The sequence below is a fragment of the Trichosurus vulpecula genome, chromosome 4 (assembly GCF_011100635.1).
Source record: "Trichosurus vulpecula isolate mTriVul1 chromosome 4, mTriVul1.pri, whole genome shotgun sequence".
NCBI lineage: Eukaryota > Metazoa > Chordata > Mammalia > Diprotodontia > Phalangeridae > Trichosurus > Trichosurus vulpecula.
The window spans coordinates 227,974,267-227,999,221 of record NC_050576.1 but is presented as its reverse complement, the minus strand read 5'-3'; the positions used below and the strand labels follow the sequence as shown (position 1 = coordinate 227,999,221).

The following is a 24,955-nucleotide window of genomic DNA, read 5'->3' as shown; positions in this document are numbered from 1 at the left end:
TTGCCATGTCACTTGGTCCTTTTACCCCTTCATTCTTCCTCAATCCATCACACCAGCCATGGCTTCACTTTCTTTCTTCCTTTTGGAATCTATATTGATTCTATAGTTAATCAGTTTCACTTTAAATTGGCCCTCACCTGCCTCATCTGCATGTCCTAACTCCACTGTGCCTTGTAAAGTCCAGTCTCAAGTTACTCCAATCATCTGACTTCTCTGCCCCCCATTTGTGGTTGCTAAACACACCACACCACTGTGTTAAATGGTTCTACTAAAAGTTTATGCTATGCAATCTGCCATATAGCATTTCTTATAGTTCTTCTCTAATTGACTACTTTGTTGTTCTCCAACTGTGACTATTACAAACCTTCTCTTTCATTAAGCCACTTACACCACTTTCTCCCCATTCTCCTCAGATGGAGGACTAACTTTGTACTTGATGTGAGAAAATAGAGGTGATTCATTGTAAGCAAGTTTGCTCTTTTCCCAAACTCTGAGCTTCAAATGTCCTCAAAATTATCCCTCAATTCCCTCTTATCCAGTCTTAGAGGAAGAGGAAGCCCTTCCCCTTGCCAAGGCCAACCCTCCCACTCATGTCCTTGATCTCATCTTTTCTGCTCTCCTCTATGAACTTGCCCCTTTGATCATCATCCCCCCATCCTCAATCTCTTTTTATCCACTGGCTCCTTGCCTCTTACCTACACAGATTGCCACCCTCATTTAAATCAAGCGTTATTAACATGGAGTCCATGGTCCCCCACAGGAAGCATAGATAAATTTCAATTTGGGTCTGTGAACTTAGATGATAATGTATGTGTGTGTGTGTGTGTGTGTGTGTGTACAGATATAGATATAGATGCATACAGATATAGATATATAGATATGTATGTATACATACACACATATACACGTATATGTATATATACACATTTATATCTATCTATGTCTATATCCTTATTTTAACTAACTGCTAGCTGGAATTATTTCCTTTAATCATTTAAAGTCATTATTCTGAGCACTAGATTATCACAGGGATCCATGACACAAAAAATAGATTAACAACCAGTTTAAACAAACAAACCTCTCCTAGATCCTGCCATCCCCTCAAGTCCTGATTCTGCATCTCTCCCCTCTTTGACTGCCGGACTTAAAAAAAGCCACCTGCCTTCCTTGTCTCCACTCCTTCTTCTCCAACTCATCTCTCAAAGCCCTGTATTCTAGTTTCCATCTCTACCACTGAACTGAAATTGTTGCCTTTACAGTAACTCCCCCTCCTCCCCAAGCCTACCCTGTGCAATCTTTTAAATGTTAAATCCAATGTCCTTTTCTCAGGTCTCATCCTTTGTCATCTGTAGCATTGTTGGCTACTCCCTCTACCCAGATACCTTCTCCTCATTGGGTTTTACGAAACTATCTTTTCTTCTACAGCTGTGTGATTGTTCCTTTTAAGAGGACTTCCTTGCTGGGTCATTGCCCATGTCCTACCCACTGGGTTTTAGTTTTAATGTAAACAATTAAAAAATTAAAGTGTGCCACTTTTAACTGGCATTAGGAAGCCAGCCTCTGCAAGGGAAAAGAATGTAGGTGTTTTCTAGGAATGTGAACCACTGTTCATTTTCCATTATTAACAAGGCTTAGGAAAAATATATTTATTCATCTGTTTATTCTTATGAAGTGAAATGAGTGAGAGCTTGGTTTAAATTTCCTATGAATGTGGAACATTTAATATTTTTATTGAATTGTTTAATTAGGTTAACACTAAGAGCCAGTGGGGAGAGATCAAAGAAATATTTCCCTGCTAATTACATAAGCAAAGCACAGAATACCTTGTTAATTTAGGATTTAAGCATTTAAGTTTAAAGTAAATGATACTGAATAGTGTTGTAGACATAAAATTCTGGGCACTCAAGCAAAAATTTCAGAAATGGCCTGAAACAAAGGCTTCTCCCCCTGTTGTGGAGATGAAAATTATATGTTATTATACTTGAAATGCATCTGTGGGTAACCGTACCATTGCAATGATCAACTGTGATTGACTTAGCTCTTCTCAGCAATACAATGGCCAAGATAATTCCAAAAGATTCATGACAGAAAATGCATCCGCATCCAGAGAACTAACTGGAGTCTGAATGCAGATCAAAGCAGATTATTTTCACTTTTCTTTTTTTGTGGCTTTTCCCTTTTGTTTGTTTGTTCTTTCGCGACATGACTAATGTAGAAGTATGTTTCCATGATTGCACACATCTAAGCTATACCAGATTGCTTGCCATCTTGAAGGGGGGGAGGGAAAGGAGGGAGGAGAAAAATTTCGAACTCAAAATCTTATAAAAATGAATGTTGAAAACTACCTTTATATGTAATTGGAAAAATACTATTAAAAAAAGAAATGCATCTGTGGGATTGTAAAAACTGTAAAATAGGGTTTGGGATGGGCCATGAACCTAAGGCAATGGTCACCAACTTATGAATGCAGTGAAGGGTCCTGGGCCATTAGGAAGACTTCAAGTTGGACCTGGCTTGTAGCTAATATTCTGGTTCTCCAAGTGAACAGAGGATGGGAAGGATTTTGAAGTTACAATTTTGTAATTGGTGCTGATGATGTTCAGAGGAGCATAGATTTAGAACAGAAAGGACTCTTGGAGTCCATTGAATTAGTTTTATAGGAAAACATAGGTGAAATGCCTTGCCCAGGATCACTTGCAAAACAGAAAGCATGGCAGCAGGGTGAGCCTTGAAGGTCCCAATGTCAGTGGGTCCAAACCATTATATCAGAAAAACGAAGAGCTATTTTTCCTCAGATTACTATGTGCTCTTACTTTTGACTCCTTTTCCATCAATGCCTCCATCAGTTGTTCAGCCTGCTCTGTTAAAACATCTTGGTGTTATTCTTGAGTATTTCTCTTCCTCTCCTTTACCCTCATCACTTATGTCCCATAAGGTAATAAGCCCTTTAAACTGTACTCCTGCCTGTACACTAATTCTGCCTAGCCTTCAAGGTCCTCCACAATCTGGTGCCATTCTTACTTTCTAGTTTTATTGCATACTGTTTCCCTTCTTGCACTTTACATAGTAGCCAAATTTGACTCATCATTGTCTTGTGCACCTTTGTTTTTTGTCTTTCGTTCTTGAAGACGACCATGATATCATGGAGGTGGTGCCATGACATGCGAGTGAATTGGATGTAAGTGAGGGAGGGCTGTGCAAAGTTACTAGCCTCACTTTCTCCTCTGGAACCATCTGGATCCAGTGGCAAGATATACATCAAGATGACCAGAGATGGCCCAATGCAGTGAGAGACTTCTGCACCTTTTACCCACACTGTTGGCTATGTTTGGGTCACTCTTCCATGAATACCTCCCTTCTCTCATCCTCCACCTTCTCTCCTGCACATTTCCTGTTAAATCCCACTCATCCTTTAAAATCCATAATATTTTCCTGTTTCTCTTGCTTTGCACATATTTGTTATCATGCATGTAAATGTCTTATTTCCCAACTAGACAATCAGCTCCATGAGGTCAGCGATCAGCTTTCATCTAAAATTTCACCTCTGCTTCAAGTGGCTGGCACAATTCTCTGCACAATGTCGGGGTTTAGTAACTTGACTTACATTGAATTGAAGTAAAAAAAAATAAGGAAGTTTGATTTAGGCTTAAATATTGGATAGAACCAGTGATGGTGGAGTATTTTGCCTCCAGAAATAGTATCAGTCTTATTGATAATGAAACAAAGACTACTGTAATAACCTTCTAAATAAATATTTCTATGTTCTGGCTCAGAATTTTGCTCTATTTTTTCTTTTCCTCTTAATTCCTCAGAAAAATGTTAAATCTCAAAGTCATTTGACTGAAATTCAGAAGGAAGAATTTGCTGCCATCTGACATAGAGTCATGAGGAAGAACCAGTGGAATTCAGTAAGAGGAGCACTAGATTGGAAGTCCTAAGACCTGAGTTCAAATCGTGTATCTTGCTATCTAAGAAATCTTGGGCAAATCATTTAGGCTCTCTGGCTTCAGTTTCTTCTGGTTTCAGTTTCTTCATCTGTAAAATGATGGGAGATGGGAGATGACCTCGATGGCGCCTCCAACCTCTAAATCTATGCTCATGAATGTTTAGGTTTCTTGAGAGTTAGGCTAGAGGCTGTGAAAAGACTAAATCTTCTGCAGAAAAGCTTGAGCTTTAAAAGCTAGGAGGACCTTGGGAAGCTTCCTTCAGAAGTCTTGCTGCTCTTTGGCAAATGTTAAATCAACAGTTGTTCAGAGCAGTAGGTCCTCCTCTTTCATGCCCCTCTGCCATCCAAGGGAGAGATAGGGAGACCAAGGTGGCATCTAAGCCTTCACGTTTAAATTGTCTGTTGTCATCTTAACTGTTGCCAGGCAGAAACCTCTCTCTGTCTGTCTGTCTGTCTCTGTCTCCCTGTCTGAATCTCTCTGTCTCTGTCTCTGTGTGTGTGTGTGTATGTGTGAGTATGTGATCCAGTGGCAAACACTTTCTGAGGAAGGTCACAGGAAGGAAAGGATGACTTCATACATACTCTCTTTTTTTCCCCTTAGTGACAGGTAATCAGAGCAACTAATTTCCTTCAAGAAAATAAATGTCTCTGAGTTTCATGGACCACATGTTTCAAGTTATAAATGCTCAGTCCTTTGAATACCTATGTCCCAAAGTATATAAACCCTTTTATCTTCAGCTAGAGATACTAAAGATTTTGAAGAAGTGGTCACTGGAATTGCCCAATGTCAATTCACAGGGATTTTTCTGTTTTATACATACCTTTATTAGGGGGAGGAGAGCTTTGTTGACAACATAAATGATAGAGAATCTTTCTTAACTGTAGTTATCTATCAGTACCCTTCTTGTCACACAAGATTCACAAGGGATTGGGATGATGCATGTAGCCTGATGAGCTGGGACACCAGAAATCATGGATGCAGAGAACCTCTGAGTTGTAAAGGACTTCCAAAGTTGCCATCTGTGCAGTACAAAGCCCTGGATTTGGGGCTGGGGTTTGGGTTTGAAACCAGACCCTGCTGCCTTACTTGTATGAGATCCTCCTCTTGCATTGACTCTTTCAGGGCCTGTTTCCTCAACCCCCAAAAAGAGGCTGAACTAAATGACCTTTAAAGGTCCCTTCCGGATAAATGTAGAATTCTGGTCCACAATTTTCTCCTCATGCCCACTCCTTTTCCCAACCTTGCATTTCCTAGAATGAAGTGGAAAAGGGGACAATGGTAGACCTGGAGTCAAGAAGACCTACATTCAAATTTGGCCTGAGACAGTTAATAGTTGTGTGACCTTGGTTAAATCTCTTAACTTCTCTCTGCTTGTCTCAGTTTTTCTCCTCTCTTTTGCAAAGGTGGAGGGTACCACGGGTGTGAATACTTCATGTACTTCCAGAGGGGCTTTATGTATTTATTGGCCCAATTTAATGGCTTTTCTCTCTCCTTTTCAAATCTGTGTTATAAGATGTGGTTTCTGGATAAGGTGGGAATAGAAATATATTCAGAAATCACTATAATGTAAAAAGACAGCAACAATAATAATGACAATGAGGAGGAGGACAAAGAGGAAAAAACAGTTCAAATCCAGGCCATGGTGTGTATTATCTCTGTGACCTTATCAAAGTCACTGAGCTTCTCTTAGTTTCTTCATCTGTAAAACAAGGAGTCTAGACGAGATGTTCTAAATATCCAGTTCTAAATATTTTGATCTTATCCTTCTCTGTCTCTGATCAAGGAGGATTACAAGTTACCCTTCCTCCTGTCCTTTCAGAGAGACTTTATGAGGACAAGGCAATGATACATAAAATTCCTTGAGTTGTCTTAAAAGAGAACTGGCCCATTCTTTCAGATTGTAATCAGCATCAGCTTAACTCAGAGGGCCTCTAGTGACCTGTGTAGTGATGGAGCAGAACGCTCTCCTCCTTAGGGCAGGTGTTCCCAGGGGCCTGGGTGTTTCTGTTGTGATTGTTTTATGGGTCTCTTCGTTGTTTTTGGCATCAGCCTGTTTCACAATGAGATCTTTTGGTCCTGACCTTCCCATAGCATTCAAGCTAGCATAAAGTACTTCATGGAGACACCCAGCTAGGTAAAAAAACAAATCTGGCTCATTTCATTTGCCAGTGCTGTCTTCCTCCTTCCTTATTGAAACATGCAATTTAATTTTTCTCCTATAAAATCCATTCCTATTATTCAGCATTGTTATCTGTTCACATCCTGAAAGGATTAGCTGGTGTTTGACAGCATTCATGCTCTATTCCGCGGATTATATGACACAGCTTAATTGCTTTCATTTTGGTACTTTGCCTGTGACAGGGGCCAGGGTAGAAGAAGGGCCTCAAGGCAATGAGGACAGAGAAAACTCGATTGTCACCTCCATAGCAAGACCAGGGTTTCCTTTTTGGTGAGAACATTTTGTTGACCATGTCAGGATACCAGCACTTTGATAACCATTATAGGATGTCAGCTCTTTGGGGGGCATAACACGGTTGGTGTTTAATAAATGTTGAACTGATTTTTGGATTAAATTGAAAGTGGAAGTATCTTGAGTGACATTGAGTTGAACTAGTGTTAGTTAACATCAACCTAATGATTATATAAAAGTTTCTGGTTCTTCAATCAGCTAAGTAAGCAATAGTTCTAATGGTCTTTGAGAAAGAGATCTAGCCAGTAAACCCCAAGTTAACTAGGCAGCTTTCCTTGCCCATCTCCAGTCGTCTTGATGAATATCTGGCCCCTGGACCCAGGTGGCTCATAAGGCTGGTGGCCTTACACAGCCCTCCCTCACTCAAATCAAAGCCAACTGCAAGTCATGTCATCATCTCTCTGATATCAAGAACTAAGGACAAACACAACAACCAGTTCTAACGGTAAGGTCATTGTCTTGGATGTTAGGATATAGGTGACTTAGAGTGAGTCTTGGCTCTCGAGGTGACTTGTTGGTGTCACTTCATGTCATAATACTTGCCTCTGTCTACCTCACAGGGCTGTCATGAGGCTCAAATTAGAAAATGGAGATAAAAGTTTTTCAAAAAGTAAAAATCTATATGTAAGTATAAAACCTTTATAAAAATTGAATAAAAACCCACATAAAAACCCACAAACTCTAATATCTGAAGAATAAAACCCAAGCATAAATATAAAATATTACTATTAATATCACAGGTTTGACCATTCTACAAGTCATTTTTGCTAGTAATGGATTTATGCATGAAGTAGGACAAAGACCACATTCCTCAACAAGCACAGAGTGGTCAACAATCTGAGGGTTGGAATACGATTAGTGTGGCATCCCTCATGCTCTATTTGGGCATACAGGGTTTTCAATTGGAAATCCATTAGATAAGGCAATAGATAAACAGTCTATTGAAATATATCCAACAGGGTAACAGATAAGTGGTATATTAGAATTGCCTTCACTGTTTATTTACCGTGAATATCTTAAGGCTAGCTGCATCTTTGTGAAGCAATTCTGTCTTAAAGTTAAGAGAGTTTAATCCTAGCTGGATTATATTATAAGGAAAGAATGTGGGGGTGTCAGGGAACAACTTTACATGCTTAAGGAAGACATTCAACATTCTATGAACCTCTCCAAGGAAGAGCTCAGTTGGGTTGGTTTATTAACTCTCCTGGTGGTCTGTTAACCCAACAGTGAATCAATTTGTATGCAAAGCTTACATCCTGAAGTGCCTGGTCTCCCCAATTCCTATCTCTTCACTCTTCAAATTTATTTCCCATGGAACTGCTAAATCGAGATTCCTAAAACACAAACCCAGCTCTGCCATTCCCCTAGAATAACATTCTACTAGACAGTATGCTGTCTAGTAGCTGTAGCCTCATGGGATAACATGCTCAGCCTGTTATTTAAAAGCTTTCACAACCTGGCTCCCACCTATCTTAACATTCTTCTTACATATTATGTGGCTTCTCTGACTGCATGTCAGCCAAACAGGCCTGCTTACTGTCCTCTATACACAACATTCCATTCTCTATACACAACATCCTCTATACACAACAGCCTCTAAGGCATCCTCCCCCCTCAGCCCTACCTGTAAATCAGGGGCCACCTCCTTCCTACATGAGATCCTTACTGATTCATCTAGTAGTCTCTCACTCTCGACATTGCAATATTTCCTTCAGAATTTACTTATCTGTGAATAGAGTGTTTTACCTTCCCCCAAACCCTTTAGTAAGCTCCCTGAAGGCAAGGCTTGTCCTATGCATCTCCAAATATTTATACTCCCAACATCTATCACAGACCTTGGACAGAGCAGCCATTTAACAAATAGTTACTGATTTAAATAGAACCTCCTTCAGACTTAAATAATTGTGAAAGAGTGAGTCTAATTGGAACAGAAAACTACTTATATTCCCTCTTTCCCTGCTATCCATACAAACCTCCTCCCATTGCTCAAAGTCTAGTGCAGTGCCTGGTACAGAGTCAGAACTTAATTGAAGTGAATAAAATTATCCCTCCTATCACTGCAAGAGTGGACATGAAGCATGCTCCCACAAGACCTCCCTCCAGCAGGAGGCAGAAGGAGCTTCCCTGATGGCCACATCTGATCCATCAGCTGGCTTCATGGTCACATGAATGGAGAATCTCTTTAATTAGACAATTCTGGAATGCCTCTGCCACCATCCATGTAGAAAAAGCCTCACAGTTTCCTATTGATAGCGTTCTAAGCAAACCACATCAGTAGGGAAATGGGAGAAGCAGAATTGGCTCAACATCTCATTATCCCGTTAGCTGGTCTTGATTAGGTCCACTCTTTATCCTTGGCTTTTATTTCATGGCTGATCTGTTTGTCAATCATGCCAGTTTCTACTTGAAGTTACCATTGGAAAATGATTTTTTAAAACAACAATAACAACAAAATTGTGCTTTTAATTTAAATGCCAATTACCATAACGGAAATGAGAAAGCTTGAGTTCTTTGAGACTGATGATTGAGGGCACCCCATGAATGTGCTGGCTGTTAAACATCTCTGCTGTCTATACCATAGAATTCACTGGAAAATCAGCACACAAGGAGAAAACAGTAATCTGAGCCCAATTTTTCCAATGTGGATTAAAATAATAGCTTTTATATAAGTATTTCTAAAGTTTGCAAAGCACTTCACATGTCTTGTCTCATATCACCTTCACAGCCCTGGGAAGTAGATGCTTTTTTCATCACATTTTGTTGTTTCAGTTGGGTAGGACTCTTTGTGACCCCATTTGTGGTTATCTTGGCAGAGGTATTGGAGTGGTTAGTCATTTTCTTCTATAATTCATTTTACAAATGAGGAATACAATACCAACTGTGCCACTTAGCTACTCCCATTTTACAGATGAAGAAATTGAGGCAGACAAAGGTTAAATGATTTGCCAAGGATCACACAGGTAGTAAGTGAGGCAAAATTTTTACTCAGGTCTTCCCAGAATTCCATCCACTATGCCACCCTAGCTGCCACAGTCATACATGATTCATTTTATGTAAAAATCAATGTATATATATTTACCTCTTTATATATGCCAGTGCATTCATAGTAGTCACGTGATGGAAGGCCAAGTCGAGGCTGATCAATCTATTAAAATACATAAAAACAAACCATTCAAATACTATTGGACACCACATTTTGACAAAAAACATTCTTGCCTATATGTGAGCTGTCTTAGGTCTTTCTTTCCATATTAAGAGCATTGGGTAGACATTACCAAGAGGCAAATATTGGCTTGATATTATAGGACCATAGATTTGGGGTTGGAAAAGACTTTAGAGGTCATTTAGTTCAATCCTTCCACTTTAGAGATGAGTAAACTGAAGCCCATAGAGATTGCATGATTGCCCAAGGTCACACAACTAGTAAGAGGCTGAGCTAGGATCTGAACACATCTTCTCACTCCAAATCCAGCTCATTTTCCCAAGCTGCCTCAAGATATAATGGATAACCTCATGAGGTATAGAGTTCCTGTTCACTCATGTTTACTTCTTAGGCATGTTTCTCAGGACATTTTGTTTTTCATGCAGAAGTTGGATCAGATATTCCATTTCTGAGGTTCCTTCCTACTTTAAAATTCAATGATTCTATATTAATGTGGCACTGGAATAGATCAAGGCAGTCAATAACAGACTCACAGACTCTCAACATTGGAAGGTACCATAGAGACCACTAATACAACCTATGCCTGAGAAAGCATCTGTGCTGAATCACATCGAATTACCACTATCCAGTTTTCATTTGAAGTCCTCTAGTGATGGAAAGCCCAGTACCTCCCAAAGCAGCCTGTTCTGCCTTTGAAGAACTCAAATGCTTAGGAAACTGTTGGCTGTCCATCTCTCTGTGGCTTCCACCCCACATTACTTCTAATTCTACCCTTTGGGGCCAAGCAGAACAAGTCTATTGCTAATAAAACTAATGGCTTGAGAGCCATTTAAATATCAGAAGACTGCCATCACACCTCCCCCCCACCATTTACGAATTATGCTACAGGTATCTTTTGGAGCACAGAGAAGGAAAGCTACCTTAGATTGTCTGAAGAGTTAAACATGGTTACCTCTAGCACTTTTTGGAGTGGAAGGTTGAGATTTTTGGTGGTAATCTCAATGGAAATCCTTGGGTGGGATCCCTCTAGGTTTACTTCTATGGCAAAAAGGAAGGAATGGAAATTGCTTTTCTCTTTTATAGCCATCATTACTAGGGCCAGACTGTGGTGGCCCAACAGGAGAGTGGAGGATGCAGTTAACCTCCCATTTGGCACTAACCTGGATGATCCCGAATTACTCACAAGCTAAGTGCTGTTCTCATAGTCTGATGTAGTGTCAATTATGAAATGTGTCAATGATGCTACCTTTGACCTGTCTCTTTATGGTAAAGTATAGAACTAGAAAAAAACAAGCCCATTTATGTGATCTAGCTACAATTTTCATGATCACTGCAACCACACAGGGCCTAGAGCCTATATTTCCTAGGCAGAAGTAACAGTGGGGACAAGACGGGTAGGAGACTGGTAGAGGGCCTGCCCACATGAGATTTTCCAAATCTCACCCACCAAATGTCCAATATGCCCACCCTCTCGAAAAGCTCATGCAGGGCTTTGCCTCCAAAACAAAAAAGAGTATTTGGGAGAGGGGGTTGTTGAGGAAAATATCATAGGTTCATCAAATTTAGAGCTGAAAGTAACCTTAGATATCGTTGAGTCCAATTCTCCTTCTCTAACCCATTTTACTAATAAGAAAATTCATAACCAGAAGGGAAGACGTTTCCAGAGCAAGTCAGTGAGTGGCAGAGACAGAATTCGAACCCACATCCTCTGAATCCAGACCTGACTCCAGGTCATTCTGCCACTCTCCTATCTGTTGCCAAGGAGGACCACTGCCAGGAATCAAACACTGATGCTGTCTATTCTATAACAACGAAGAATTGCCACACAGAGAGAATTGGGAACCACCAATATCTATGAAGTCAATTATATATAAGCATGTAAGAACTACAGAACTGGAAAAAGGATCAAGAAGCTAGAATGAATTCTACCCACAAGTGTTTGAGCACCTACTAAATACCAAGTATTAAGGTGCTAGACACACAAATACCAAAACGACATAGCAGATTTCTGATCTCAAGAAGTTCACCCTTTAATAGAGCAAAGATATTTAACCTCACTCTACCCATCTGAAGTCGAGCAAGTTCATGGAGTTTGATGCAAAGGCCTAAAGGTGGAAGAGCTAACATCGTGTATGGGAATCAGGCAGTAGGCCAATCTGGCTGTTGTGGACACTGCAGGAAGGTTAAGATATAATGTATAATTAGCCTGGCAAAGACTCTAAAGGCCTTTCAACCATGACTCCAGAACACTTTCTTTTGCTTTGTTTATAGATTTTTAATACAAAACCCTTTCTGAAGTTTCTAGACTTGACCTAAAAAGTTCTCCAGAAGTGAATGTTTCTCATCTTATATCAGATTCATGATTTTCAACAGCAGCAGACCAGGGTGCAAAATTGAATCATTTATAGCAGCTGCAGAATGAAATTTTGGTTACATGATTCAAAGGACACTGCAACGTTTTCTGTGGAGTGAGGAAAAATTGGGTCTCAAATCTCTTTGTGGAGAACCTGTCATTGTCTTCTTCTGTTTTATTTATGCAAAGGAGCTTGTATTCACTTCATGAGCATAATGGTAAGTCACCTTATTTCTCCATTCTTTCCAGTCCAGCATTCTTTCACTTTCTGTGAAAGTGAAATTATAACCATTGGGGAGGGAGGGCAAAGAGGAAATGTTTACAAAATAAATGATTAAAGAAACCTTTTTCTCATGAGAATCCCATACATCCTTGACAGAAATGGATTTATTGCTCACAAAATTCAAATGAGCAAATAGTGTATTTCTAGAGTAATGAGATGAATGAGTACGTAAGCTTTATTGCATTTTCAAGAAAGCTTTCAGCCATGACAGTAAGGGGAAACTTACATGAATGATATGATTCATGGAATTCTTATCATCTGTGCCAATGAAAAGATTGATCACGACTTTTTTCCCAAATTTTGAGTTCAACTCTGCAATGGATTTTTCAGCTGTCCAAGAAGTACCTAAGGTGATAAAAGGCAAAGTCAGGCTTTTAAAGACATGTATGTGCAAAGTAGAAATTAATGTGAAACTCTTTTTGAATTTGGTAACAAACATACACTATGTGCCAACTGCCTTACCGTATACTGTTTCCCAGTTGTCCACTGTGACTGGCCATTCATTGATTTCTGGTAAGAGTTTTAGCAAAGGTTCACCACCTCTACTCTCGACTATAGCTTTGGGAAACAGGGAAGAAAGAAAGGATTCAATGGGAAGTCTGGGAATAGTTTTGTGCTAATATACGCTGTGCCAATGTACCAAAGTGCAGCTATTGATAAAAATCCAAGGACTAACAGCCACGTGAAGGACACTTACATTCATTTAAGCAGGATCTGTACAGTGTTTTGGCTTTCTGTACTGCTACTACATCTTCGGGTTTTGGCTCCTCAAGAACACCTGAAATAAGGCATTTAAAATAGGCGTTAACACTGATCTCCAACCTCCGTGCATTTGCACAGGCTGTTGCCATGATTCTTCACCTCTGCCTCCTAGATTCCCTAGCTCCCTTCAAAGTTCAGCTCAAAGGCCATGTCTTCTAAGAGGCCTTTCCTTGTTCTCCCAGTGAGTTAGCACTCCCAGATACTATTTTGTATTCGTTTTGTATCTATTTGGCATTACTTGTGTCTGTACATGTTTCCAACCAGTAGAAGGTAAGCTCCTTGGGGTCAGGGACTATTTTTCTATTTATATAATCTGGACCAAACCTACTGAATAGTGCACCTTGTAGGGACAAAATAAATTCTATTTCAATTGGTGAACTCAGCTTTACAACTTTAATTAACTTTCTCCACAGGTTCAATATAAACTTTGTCTTTCTAGACGCAGATCTGTTCTTTTTTGGCTCAGGTGACCATGTGTGTATGTATAGAAACACATTCACTGCATTTTAATCTGATTTGATGACAGTTGTTTCCAATGAAGATGCTCAAAAAAACCCAAAAGAAAAATGGAAAGAATCCCTGAATATCAAGTGGATTTATGCCTCAGGAGACTTGGAATCAGTCAATCAATTATGAAGGATTTATTTATGAAGCACCTGTAGCCAAGAAAACCAATACAAAAATGCAGATAGTCCACATTCTCAAGGAGCTAACCTTCTCTGAGGGGACTGAGGAATAGTGTGTTTGAGTGGATGGAGTCAGGAAGACCTAGGTTCAAGCACTTACTGGCAGTCTGACCCTAAGCAAGATCCTAATGCCGCAGGGACTCTTTAAGACACTAATTTGTGGGGTTGAGTTGAGTTTACACATTAGGACTCACCCACACTGATAAAATCATGGGTCTGGACCAAAGAAAATTATTTAAAGATGGATTATCTTTAGAATATATATAATATATTCATTTATATTATAATAATTATAAATTATTATATTGTATGTTATAATTATAAATTATTATATTATATATCATGTGTTATAATAATAATAAAAATAGTGGCCCAAGGACATGCCAAATTGTGGTATAATGGAAAGGAACCTCTTTCTGCAGTCAGAGGATCTGGGGTTCAAATTCAGCCTTCAATGCTCACTGCCCATGTGACCTTAGAAATGTCACTTAATTTCCCTGGGACTCTATTTCCTCATCTGTAACGTGAAGATGCCAGATTAGATGTCCTCTGAGCTATGATGTAATGATCGATATGTCTGTAACAATGTGGTTCTCGCTTAACTGCTCACCTACAAAAGCTTACAACCAAGCAGAAAAGACATACTATGAAGTTGTGTATTCATGCTGGGGGTTTTCTGGGATTGATCTGGGAAATGACCTCTTTTACTGCTTCCTTACTAAAAGGCTGACTGGAATTATGGAATTACTCTTGGAAAAGTACAAAATGGTCACTCAGCTTAACTTTCTTTACTCTTTACTGTTATGATAGCTTAAGCATATGCTCTTATCCACACATAGCTCCGTCCATCTCCTTGAGTGGATACTCAAGAAGCAGAAAGTTCATTGGCTCTACAGTCAGAAGACTTAGATTCAAATCCCAAATAATGCTTATTCTTTGTAAGACCTTGGACAAAAAAATTAACCTCTATGGGTCTCAGTTTTCTCCTTCATAAAATGAGGTTACAGTTGAAATCGTTGGCCTCTAGATCTATGATCTGATGAGCCTATGCAGTTACTATGCCTCCATCACTATTTGTCTTCCAACGGAAAGGATCCATCCAAATTTTGCCCATCTCAGGCTATTCTCCAGTGGCCTGGGTTGGCTGCTGAAATAAATCTTTGCAATTTGCTCTCTAACTGCTGCCTTTAAAAAATTATGTGCCAAAAAGGAAGCCATTTGGTACCCAGAGACAAATCCACTGACCTTTCAGAATGACTTCTAGCTCATCTCGTAAAATGTCAAAGGTACTGTAACGTGAACTGGTCTCTGGAATGACGTTCCGCTTTAACCAGCCTCCGCAGGCATATTTGAAAAAGTCTGTACAAGGGTTGACGGTATCATCCATGTTCTGAATCAGCCGAGCCGCTAAAACACAAGGGAAACAAACATTTGCGTATAAACATTTACTAGAAAAACAGATGCTACATAGGTTTCTGGGCATCATGTCGGGGGTGGGGGTGGGGGAAGGGAGATTGTAGAGAGAAAAGAGACCCTGAACCTGTGCCTAGACCAGTTGTGCAGATCAGATATTAGCATCAAGGTAGAGAAGTGGTATAAGTATTCTTTCTGCTCAGAGAAATCCTGGATTCAAATCTGAACTCAGCTCCTTGCTATCTGTGACCTTGAGCGAGTCACTCAACCTGGGCCTCAGTGTTCTAATCTGCAAAATGGGAGAGGGAGTTAGATTACATAAGTGCTGAGTCCCTCATAGCTCTATTTATTGCAGATCCTTTTATTCCTCTTATCCTATGAAATTGTACAAATTATGTGTATGTGCTGATCAGGCAGTCCCTTCTCTCTAATCCAATGAGTCTGTGTAAAGTGCCTACATGTGACTCCATGATAGAAACAGGATATAAGGACAACATAAAAACCGCCCTCAAGGATTCAGCCTCAGGACTGATAATCTCAGCAGGCACCTAGATGTGTCCACTCAAGGAATGATCTTTTTTACTGAGTACTCAACAGACAGTTCTGGGAAGTATGATCCTTTCCAATGAGGGGAAACCCACGACTTTCCAGAGGTGTACAGCCCATTTCTCTGTGGGATAGCGCTAATTGCTTGGAAGTTTTTCCTGACATCCAGACAAAATCTCCTCTTTCCAATGTTCACATACTGGTCCTAGTTCTGACCTCTAAGGATAAATAAGGGAAGTAAGTCTTATCTCCCTATTAAATAAATGTTTTATGGTATTTAAATATGTATGTTTATTTGTTTATATTTAATTTTTTACTTATTCATTCATTCATTTGTTTGTTTATTTATTACTTCCCCATGATCTCCCCAACTTCTTGCACCAGAATCCTCTTTTGTAATAAAGTAGCCAAAACCAACGGGAACAACAGTCAAGTTCTTTAATGCCAGCCTCATTTTGCACCTAAACTCTTCAGAGAAGAGGAAGGAATGCTTCACTATCAATGTTCTGAACCTGAGATTGATCACCATGATGAGCAGATCTCTGATGGCATTCCAAGTTGTTTTCCTTTCCATTATCTCTCTTGTACTGAAAAACTTTTCAAATATCTGGTGACAACTCTCATCTTCCCCTGGAATCTTCCCTTCTCCACTCTAAACAATCTTAGTTCCTTTAGTTAGTTTTTAAAAACACTTTAATGTCTTCAATGCATTATTTTTTCCTCTTTTTATTCAATTTTTAAAATTCTGAGTTTAGGAAACAAAGAGAGAATGTTTCTATATATAGAACAGAACAAGAAAAAAAGATTTTTATGCACAGTGAGGAATCTCTATTATATACAGCTTGCTTTAAATATAGATATACAAATATGTACATAAAGTAAATTCAAGCTGCTACTTTCAAAGCTGTCCTGCTTTTCTATGTTTCCTTCTAAGCCTCCTTCTGTCCTCTTCTGTTTTGAAAATGTTTCAATGAACTTTTGTTTCTTTTTGGAGGGCTATCTCTAGCTCTAATATCACTCCCCTGACTTCCCGTCCCCCTTAAAAAGAGAAAAACACTATCCTTGTAACAAATAAGCAAAATAGAGCAAAACAAATTCACACATTTTCCTCATAGAAAAATGTCTCACTCTCCACCTTGGTTCCATCACCTGCCCATTTGTCAAGAGATAGGCAGGTAACATTTTTCATCATCAGTCTTATGGTCTGCATTGATCAGAGTTTTAAAGCCTTTAGTCTTTATAATGTTGTATTGTATATGTGATTCTGGTTCTGCTCACTTCATTCTGCATCAGTTGATAAAAATATTCTCAGGTTTCACTGAAATTGCCCTTCAACCAATTCTTGTATGCATAAACTTGAAGCTTGTTGCCATCTTGTTTGCATTCCTTTGGAAGCTCTCTAGCTTGCCAATGCCTTTCCTAAAATGAGGTGTCCAGAACTGAACTCAATACTCCAGATGAGGTCCAAACAAGACACAGTACACAGAGACCATCACCTCTTCATTTCTGGAATATTTATATGTTTACCTTATTGTAGCTCAAGTTGAAATTAATTTTTGGCTACCATATCATGCTATTGTGTTTATGTTCTGCTTAAATAGGTTTGCTTGATTTGTCCTTGAGTGTCCCTCAAACCTAGATGGGAATCACATACTTTTTAAAAAATTCAATTGTATTTTGTTTTCAGTTCCAAATTTTCTCCCTTTCCTCTTCCATAAATTGAGAAAGCAAGAAAAAAAAAACCTAACTGCAAATATTTAGTCATAAGAAACAGATTTCCTCAGCAGCCAGGAATCATAGACTATCGGAGCTAGAAGGACCAGCAGACATCATTTGATCTTGGAAAGGCAGCAGAGTATATTGGAAATGCCACTTGTGTTGGATTAGAGGACCAGGGTTCAGATCCTGCCTCTATTACTTACCACCCCTATACAAATGGGCAAGTTAATTAACCTCTTTGAGTCCCTGTTTCCTCACCTGTCAAATAGGAGTGAGTTAGACTAAATGGTTGCCAATGTCCCTACCAGCTCTATAGCTAAGATCTGACATCCAGCAGTTAGCACATAGTAAGTATTTAATAAATGTTGTCTAATTAGCTCATAACACTCCTTGCTGGCTTCTTTCTGCCCCAGGATAAGTCATATTTTCCTTCCTGCTCCTCTCACCTAGTCTGTGATTTAATCTAGTAGGGAACTCTCAGTATGGAAACTCCCACCACAGATGCAGATTGCCAACTCATCTGTCCTTTAAAGTCCTTGAGAGATGACCTATGCACTGGGAGGACATCTGACTTGACCACAGTCATAGGGTTAGTAGGTATCAGAGGCAGGACTTCAAATAAGGTCTGCCTGACTCCACTGCCAGTAGTCTTTGCACTATGTCACTCAATTCACATTTCTATAATACTTCAAGGTTAACAAAGTACTGGCAACTCTACATCCATACCAGGAAGTTCTAGTGCCATCACCTACACTTTACAGATAAGAACACTGAGTCTCAGCTGGGCAGTAGGACTTGCCTGTGTTAAGATAGCTGGTAAATGTTGGTGGCAAGATTCCAACACAGGTCTCCTGAGGGTAAGTTTAAAGCTTCTTCCACTACACTGATCTGTCTCTCTCAGAAGAAATGAGGAGAGTGCATGTCTTGAGTATGAGCTAGATGAATCTCAGATTACAGCTTAAAGCAACCTGAACACCAGGAAGTGAAGAAATTTCACCTTTTGAATGGCCTTTGAGTGACTTTGAAACCCAGTTGGGCTGAGAGCTGTTCTTAGATTTCCTCACTTGGTTGAATCCTCTAAGCTAATTTTTGTTTATAGGGCTGGGTTTAAAAATGGCTACAACATACAGTTTATGTTCATTGATTTGTCTGAGCTTACATATATTGTTTATCAACATAAATAATTTACATGATGGTTTTTTGTTTGTTTTTTCAATTCTTCTGCTCATTCAACAGTCCCCAGGAACTCTTAAGGGGAAAAAACCCAAATCAAATCCATATATGTTCTTACTGGCACCAAAAAAAGGCAAGCCCCTGAGACAAGTTTTCTGGGGCATATGAGGCAAGAGACTTGGGTTCTAACTTCGAGAATCATTAAACTCAGGGTAAAAGAGGCTTCAGGAGGAAGGAGGGGACTAAGCCTTGATGAGGTCCCTTCCAGGTACCTGGCACTGTCCTAAGTGCTTTACAATCTGATCTTCTTTGATCCTTACAACAACCCCGGGAGGCAGGTGCTATTATTATCATATTTATTATTATTATTTTACAGTTGATGAAACTGAAGCAAAAAGAGAGTAAAGGAGTTGCCCAGCATCACACAGCTAGTCGGGTCTGAGGAAGGATTTGAACCTGCTTCCTTGACTCAGACCCAGTGCTCTATATGTGGCATCACCTAGCTGCCTCTGGGCAATCTGGTTCAACAACCCATTCTGAATATAAGAAAATGAAGACCCAAGTGAATGAAAAAGTATTAAGCCCTTATCATGTGCCAAGTACTGTGACATACCCTGGGGACAATTCCTGAACTTAAAAAATTTATATTCTAATGCGAAATACCTGGGGAGCGATAGCCAGAGTGCACTTTGGTCCCAAAAGTTCCAGGAATGGTGAGGGGATCCACGGGGGAATAGATGGATATATACCTTCCAAGAACAACAGCAGACCAGATTCTATCCAGGTTCCAGGACTGGAGGGCAGGAGATGGATGAGTGGAGCTCAAAACAGCAAGGTAATTGATGAGGCCATTTCAAAGATGGCTGGGCTGGGAGCAGGAGAGGGCAGTGAAGCATTGCTTTGGTCTTACTGAAAGAGGGGGCTGGGCCGGGGAGTCAGTCACCAATCAGGACAGTGGGGCCCCAGGGCAGAAGTGCTGGAGATGAAAGGACATGAATTTTGGGCTGGGCAAGAGCAGGTGGTCAAAGCTGTTCAGAAGATGGCTGCAAAGGTTAAATGCCTTGTCCAAGGCCCAAAGGGCAGTAAACATCCAATGCAGGATCCTGGGCTGAGTGCAGAGGAAGGTAGGCCTTTTTTCCCTGTTCCCTCCTTGGTACATGCTCTATTCGTTCTATTCATCTTTCCTAGGCGGAATATTAAGCTTCTTGAGACAACAAAAGTTTGCTTCACATCGAACATGCCCATCAGACAAATGGATTTCTGAAGAGACCATAGAGTTTACCTCATTTAATCTCTTTCTATGTATAAAGAAACTATGGGGTGTATACATAGATACATACATAAACACACATACACACTACATATATATACATACACACATCTTTATCAATATATCTGTATCTATATCTATTCCTAGAGAGGTGAGGTATACCAGGGTCATGCAATGAAAAGTCCCACAATTAGGAAGGGAAATAAACTAAGCCAGGAACCTTGAATTTGGGATGAGATAAAGGAACAAAGCTACAAGAAGGCAGAAATCACGGAAAACTCTAAGATTAAGAAAAGCCCCTAAAAACATATGAAGCTAACATTTAATGCAAATTGCCAGGAAATTCAAACCTGGGAAGAGTGCTAAGCAAAAATCTTTTAGGAGCCCATCTGAGGCAAAGTCTCTCGGAAAATGCCTCTGTTGCTTAAATTGAATATTGGAGGGGCTGCATCCATTTCTGCTCTGATTTCATTGTCTATCTTCTTTGGGAAGCTGGCTGGCGTCTGTCATGAGCCCTCTCTGATATAATAGAATGCTGATGCACATGTTTTATTGCCTCTTTGGGAAGCCTGCCTTCCTTTTTAAAACACTCTATGCCACCAGGTAAAACATCCAAATAAAAAAGATGAATGGAATTTCCCATTCTCGTCTCACTGCCACACTGACATGGCCTCCATATTTCATGAGGAAGCACAAATCTCCATTTCTTTTGGAACATCGAATATGCCCATCTGACATCTGGTGTGTTTAAGCTGTTTGCCGTTTGTGAATCCCATACCAAAGCAATCAGGCAAACATACTTCCTGAAGAAAGACTCGGTGAAAGAAACCCTTGGGCTGCTTCATCCACAGTTCAGTTCCCGGTGACTTTTCCTATTTCCCCATGACCTCAGAGCTCATCTAAGCACGGAGCTTCCAAAGACTTCAAAGGAAGCTCTGTTCTGATGAACATTTGGGGCATGGGCCAAGGCAAGAAATGGGCCCTCAGTACTTTTATGTAGTTTCTTTGATCAACCTCCCTTTAATCTCTGATCACGGGTTTGATTCTCATTTTGCACCTCATCCTCTGGCCCTCCTCTGGGCTGACTTGGCTTTGAAGTCTGGGGGTGCCCGGGTGTTTGGAGGAGGGCAGTAGGAAGAAGCCATTCAACTAGCCAACTGGTCATAATTGTTTTGTTTTGTAATGATGTTTTGTACTTTGTTTTGAATTTCTACAACCTTTCTCCACAGCCACACCTACCTGGCTGCCTCAGCTGGCTGACTGTTATTTGGTCTCATGTTTCTCAAAATGATTTTTAAAAACAATTCTCACTTTAATACACAATTCACATACAAATACATGCAATCACACTTTGCGTGAAGAATATGGTTAATTTTTTGCTAGCACCAATTCCAAATGCTTCTTAGTGCTAACAAATAACACTAGGAAAGATTTTCTAGGTAACTGTCTTATCATTTTATCTTTTGTTTCAAAGACCAAGTAAGTTTTACTGATCTGAAAGGATCTTTGAAAATTGTGTCATCCTAGAAACCAGAAAGTCCATTTTTTTTAAAGGAAAGCTCTTATGGGAGCAATTTGGTCTGGATATGCTATCCTCAAACACTGCTAGGGTGAGATAGGCTCTTCGAAAGGCCCAGTAGTTTACTGACTGGGAAGGATCTATTTGTCCTCAGAGTTGGTTTCTATACACTACAAAAATCCTCCAAGACAGAACACCAAATGTCCACAGCCTTTTCACGGTGACTGAGAAAATGCACAGTAGGTTTCCAGGACAATTCAAGCTACTACTCTTTCTCCCTGTAGGTGTTGCCATCTCGTTCTGAGGGGAAGGCACAGTCTTGCTGTCAACACGTAAAGCCTTGACAAGCAACAGACAGGAACCTGCAAAGGCCAGGGAAAGGGATTTACACCTCAAGGTAGGGTAATGATCACTTTTTAAAAAATGTTGCATACTATTACTATGTTTATGCATTTGTATCATTGAATGGGGTTGCTCTTAGCTAGTTTCGATTTAAAACACACAGAAGAGTTCCATTTTGGAAAAAGATTTTGGAAACAATGTTGCAATATACCATAGGAGGGTGACCTTTCCTTTTAGTAGAAAACTCAAGGGAAAAAGACAAATGAAATGAACAAATATTGTGATTAACAAATGAATACTTTAAAATTCTGGCAGTTGCTCTTTGCTTATAGGTTTCATTTTATTGGATTTGGACAACATTTTTGTTCTGCGATTATAGGAGCGGGCATTTTCAGTGATTGATGGGAATTACAAAATATGTTTTTCTGTCACTTTTTGTTTTGGCTCCTTTAGAAAATTGTGAGGAAAGCCCAGAAGGCTGGCTAAACATAGGCTGGAAATGGGAACTTTATTTAAGCAGAACAAATGCCTACTTTGAATACTGTTGCAGGGCAGGCTCATTAGCCCTTAAGTTACAGGTATTTTTCTTTCCCTTCTTTCTCATCCATCTTATAACCTACACCCCGCCCCCCAATTCCAGGCAAGACCTTCCAGGCTTCTGGTAAATAAGGACCTGCCACTATTAACCTAAGGCGAGGCCACACTTATCAGTATTTAACATTTCTTGGCTTCATTTCCTCATCTTTAAAAAAGAGGGGTTAGGTAAGTTCTGACTTTAGATCTAAGGTTCTGTGAATATTCATAACTAGTAATTTCCAGACCTCTTCTCTCAAGGACCAGAGGCCAAGTTACTATTTATTTAATGTAATCCAACTCACTTTATCTGCTTATTTACAAATATACCAAAAAGTTTGATAGGGGAACAAATGGTTTTATTTCTTCTACAGAATACTTCTGAGGAGGCTCCTGGTGCCAGACTTTATCCTTGTTTTTCTGCCTCCCTGAGTAACAGAATTATTGGATTTCCTGCCTCTGAATTAATTTTCAATTTTAATCTGAACTTGACAACATGAATATTTACACATTTCAAAAAAGAGGATAAACTATGAAACTATGGACAAAATATAAATCTATGTTAATTATCCTGTTAATAGCTGATTTTGTGAAGTATATTACTTTCAAAACTGATCTGTTTGTCTCTCCCTCTGAATTTCCTTTTGTTCTCTTTAGTGCATTTTAAAAATGCTTCAATGACACTCTTTTATCTCCTCTCCCTCACCTCCCCACATCACTAGTACTCAGCATTCTCTCCCTATCCAATTCACTTCCTCCCCTACACAAAGATACCTTCCTTTAACAAATGAGCATAGTCAAACAAAACAAATCCACACTTTGGATATATGAAAAATCTATGACTAATTATGAATTTTGAATGTGTAGTGCTCTGGTAGGAGAGGGTAACAGCCTTCATGCAGCTAAGGAGTCATGATTAGGCAGGATATTGGTCAGAGTTAGTAAGTTTTTGAAAGTAATTTTTCTTCACAATCTTTTAGCTACCGTATAAATTGTTCTCCTAGAGCAACTGCTGACTTCACTCTGCATCAATTCATACAAGTCTTCAAAGGTTCCTCTGAATCCATCCCTCACTTGATGTATAATTCATTCTGCCATTCCATATCTGATGGGGGCTCTTTTAGTTACCAGTTCTGTGCTAACAGGACTATGCTATAACAAGAAGTGATGCTGTAAATACTTCTGCATATATGGATCCTTTCCGTCTTTCTTTTATGTCCTTGGGTTATGTGCTTAGCAATAGCATTGCTGAGCAGAAGAGTAGGCATTACGCTATGGTGACTTTGCAGGTATTATTTCAAGTTACTTTTCACAGTGGCTAACTAGATCAATGACGTATTTATCAATCTGGTGGCTGAGGTAAAACTTTACTTGTTAGAATTTGCATATATCTTGTTGTGGTGAATTAGAGCATTTTTCCCCATTTGGCTATTTGTAGCTTGTTTTAAATAAATTATCCAATTTATTTTCTTTGATCTTTCCCTGTCCAGAATGATGAAAGCTATCTCCTTCCCTACTCTACTAATTGGTTTATGATTTGGATCTTGTATATCTATAGGTCCTATATCCATTTGGAATTTACTGTTATATATGGTGTGACATGTTTACCTAAAACTAATTCTGTCATGCTACTTTCCAGTTTTCCTAGCAGTTTTTGTCAAATAATGAATTATTACATCAGCAGTGGATGCCTGTAGGTAGGTTAAACACTATATGTCTATGGTCATTTGCTTCTATATATTCTATACCTAATGTTCTACTGATCAGCTAACTATCTTTCCAGGGAGCTAGGTGGTGCAGTGGATAAAGCACTGGGCCTGGAGTCAGAAGGACCTGAGTTTGAATCTAGATTCAGATGCTCATTAGAGGAGCAAGTCAGTTGCTCTTTGTTTGCCTCAGTTTCTTCATCTGTAAAATAGGGATAATAATAACACCTATTTCCTAAGGCTCTTGTGAGAGTCAAATAAGATAATAATTAAAAAGAATTTAGTATAGTGCCTGGCACTTGGTAAGCACTCTATAAATGTTAGCTGTTATTACTGTTATCTTATTTCTTAACCAGTACCAAATAGTTTTAATAATTCCTACTCTGTAGTATAGTTGGAGATCTGGTTCTACTAAATCCCTTCTCTCTGTCTCTCTCTGTCTCTGTCTCTTTCTCTCTGTCTCTCTCTGTCTCTCTGTCTCTTATTTCCTTTGACATTCTCAACTTTTTGTTCCTCCAAATAAATGTTATTATTTTTTTTTCTAGTACTCTAAAGTAACTCTTTGGTGGTTTGAATAGTTAGGCACTGAATATGTCAATTAAGTAATATTGTCATATTTATACTGACACAGCAAACACAACTAACACAGTGAAGCAATTAATATCTCTCCAATGATATGAGTCTCTGCAAAGAATATTTGCTAACTGTATTCTTATGATTTCTGTGCATGTTTTGGTAAGGGAACACTCAAAATTTTTATATATTCTGTAGTTATTTGAGGTGTACTTTCTTTCTCTCTCTTCCTGCTGGGTTTTAGTAGTAATATATAGAAATGCTTATGGTTGACATGGGTTTCATATCTTGCAAGTTTTTTGAAGTTCTTGTTTCAATTTTTATTTGAAATTTTAATCTTTTGCATAGACAGTCATATCAACAAGTAGTATTAATTGTTTCTTCTTTGCCTATGCTTCTTCCTTCAATGCTTCTTACATATCTTATAGCTATAGCTGGCATTTCTAGAAGTATATCA

At 39.3% G+C, this 24,955-nt stretch overlaps 1 protein-coding gene across 2 annotated transcripts in view; it reads right to left on the bottom strand.

Annotated features, from left to right (window-relative positions):
- Nucleotides 1–24,955, bottom strand: part of MME (membrane metalloendopeptidase) — a 135,399-nt gene that overhangs the window by 72,211 nt on the left and 38,233 nt on the right. For both annotated transcript variants that reach the window (XM_036754638.1, XM_036754639.1), the window contains exons 4-8: nt 14,910–15,071; nt 12,914–12,994; nt 12,679–12,774; nt 12,443–12,561; nt 9,497–9,562 (exon numbers count right to left, since the gene is read on the bottom strand). In XM_036754638.1, the coding sequence (XP_036610533.1) occupies nt 9,497–9,562; nt 12,443–12,561; nt 12,679–12,774; nt 12,914–12,994; nt 14,910–15,071 (524 nt within the window). The remainder of the gene's footprint in view (nt 1–9,496; nt 9,563–12,442; nt 12,562–12,678; nt 12,775–12,913; nt 12,995–14,909; nt 15,072–24,955) is intronic.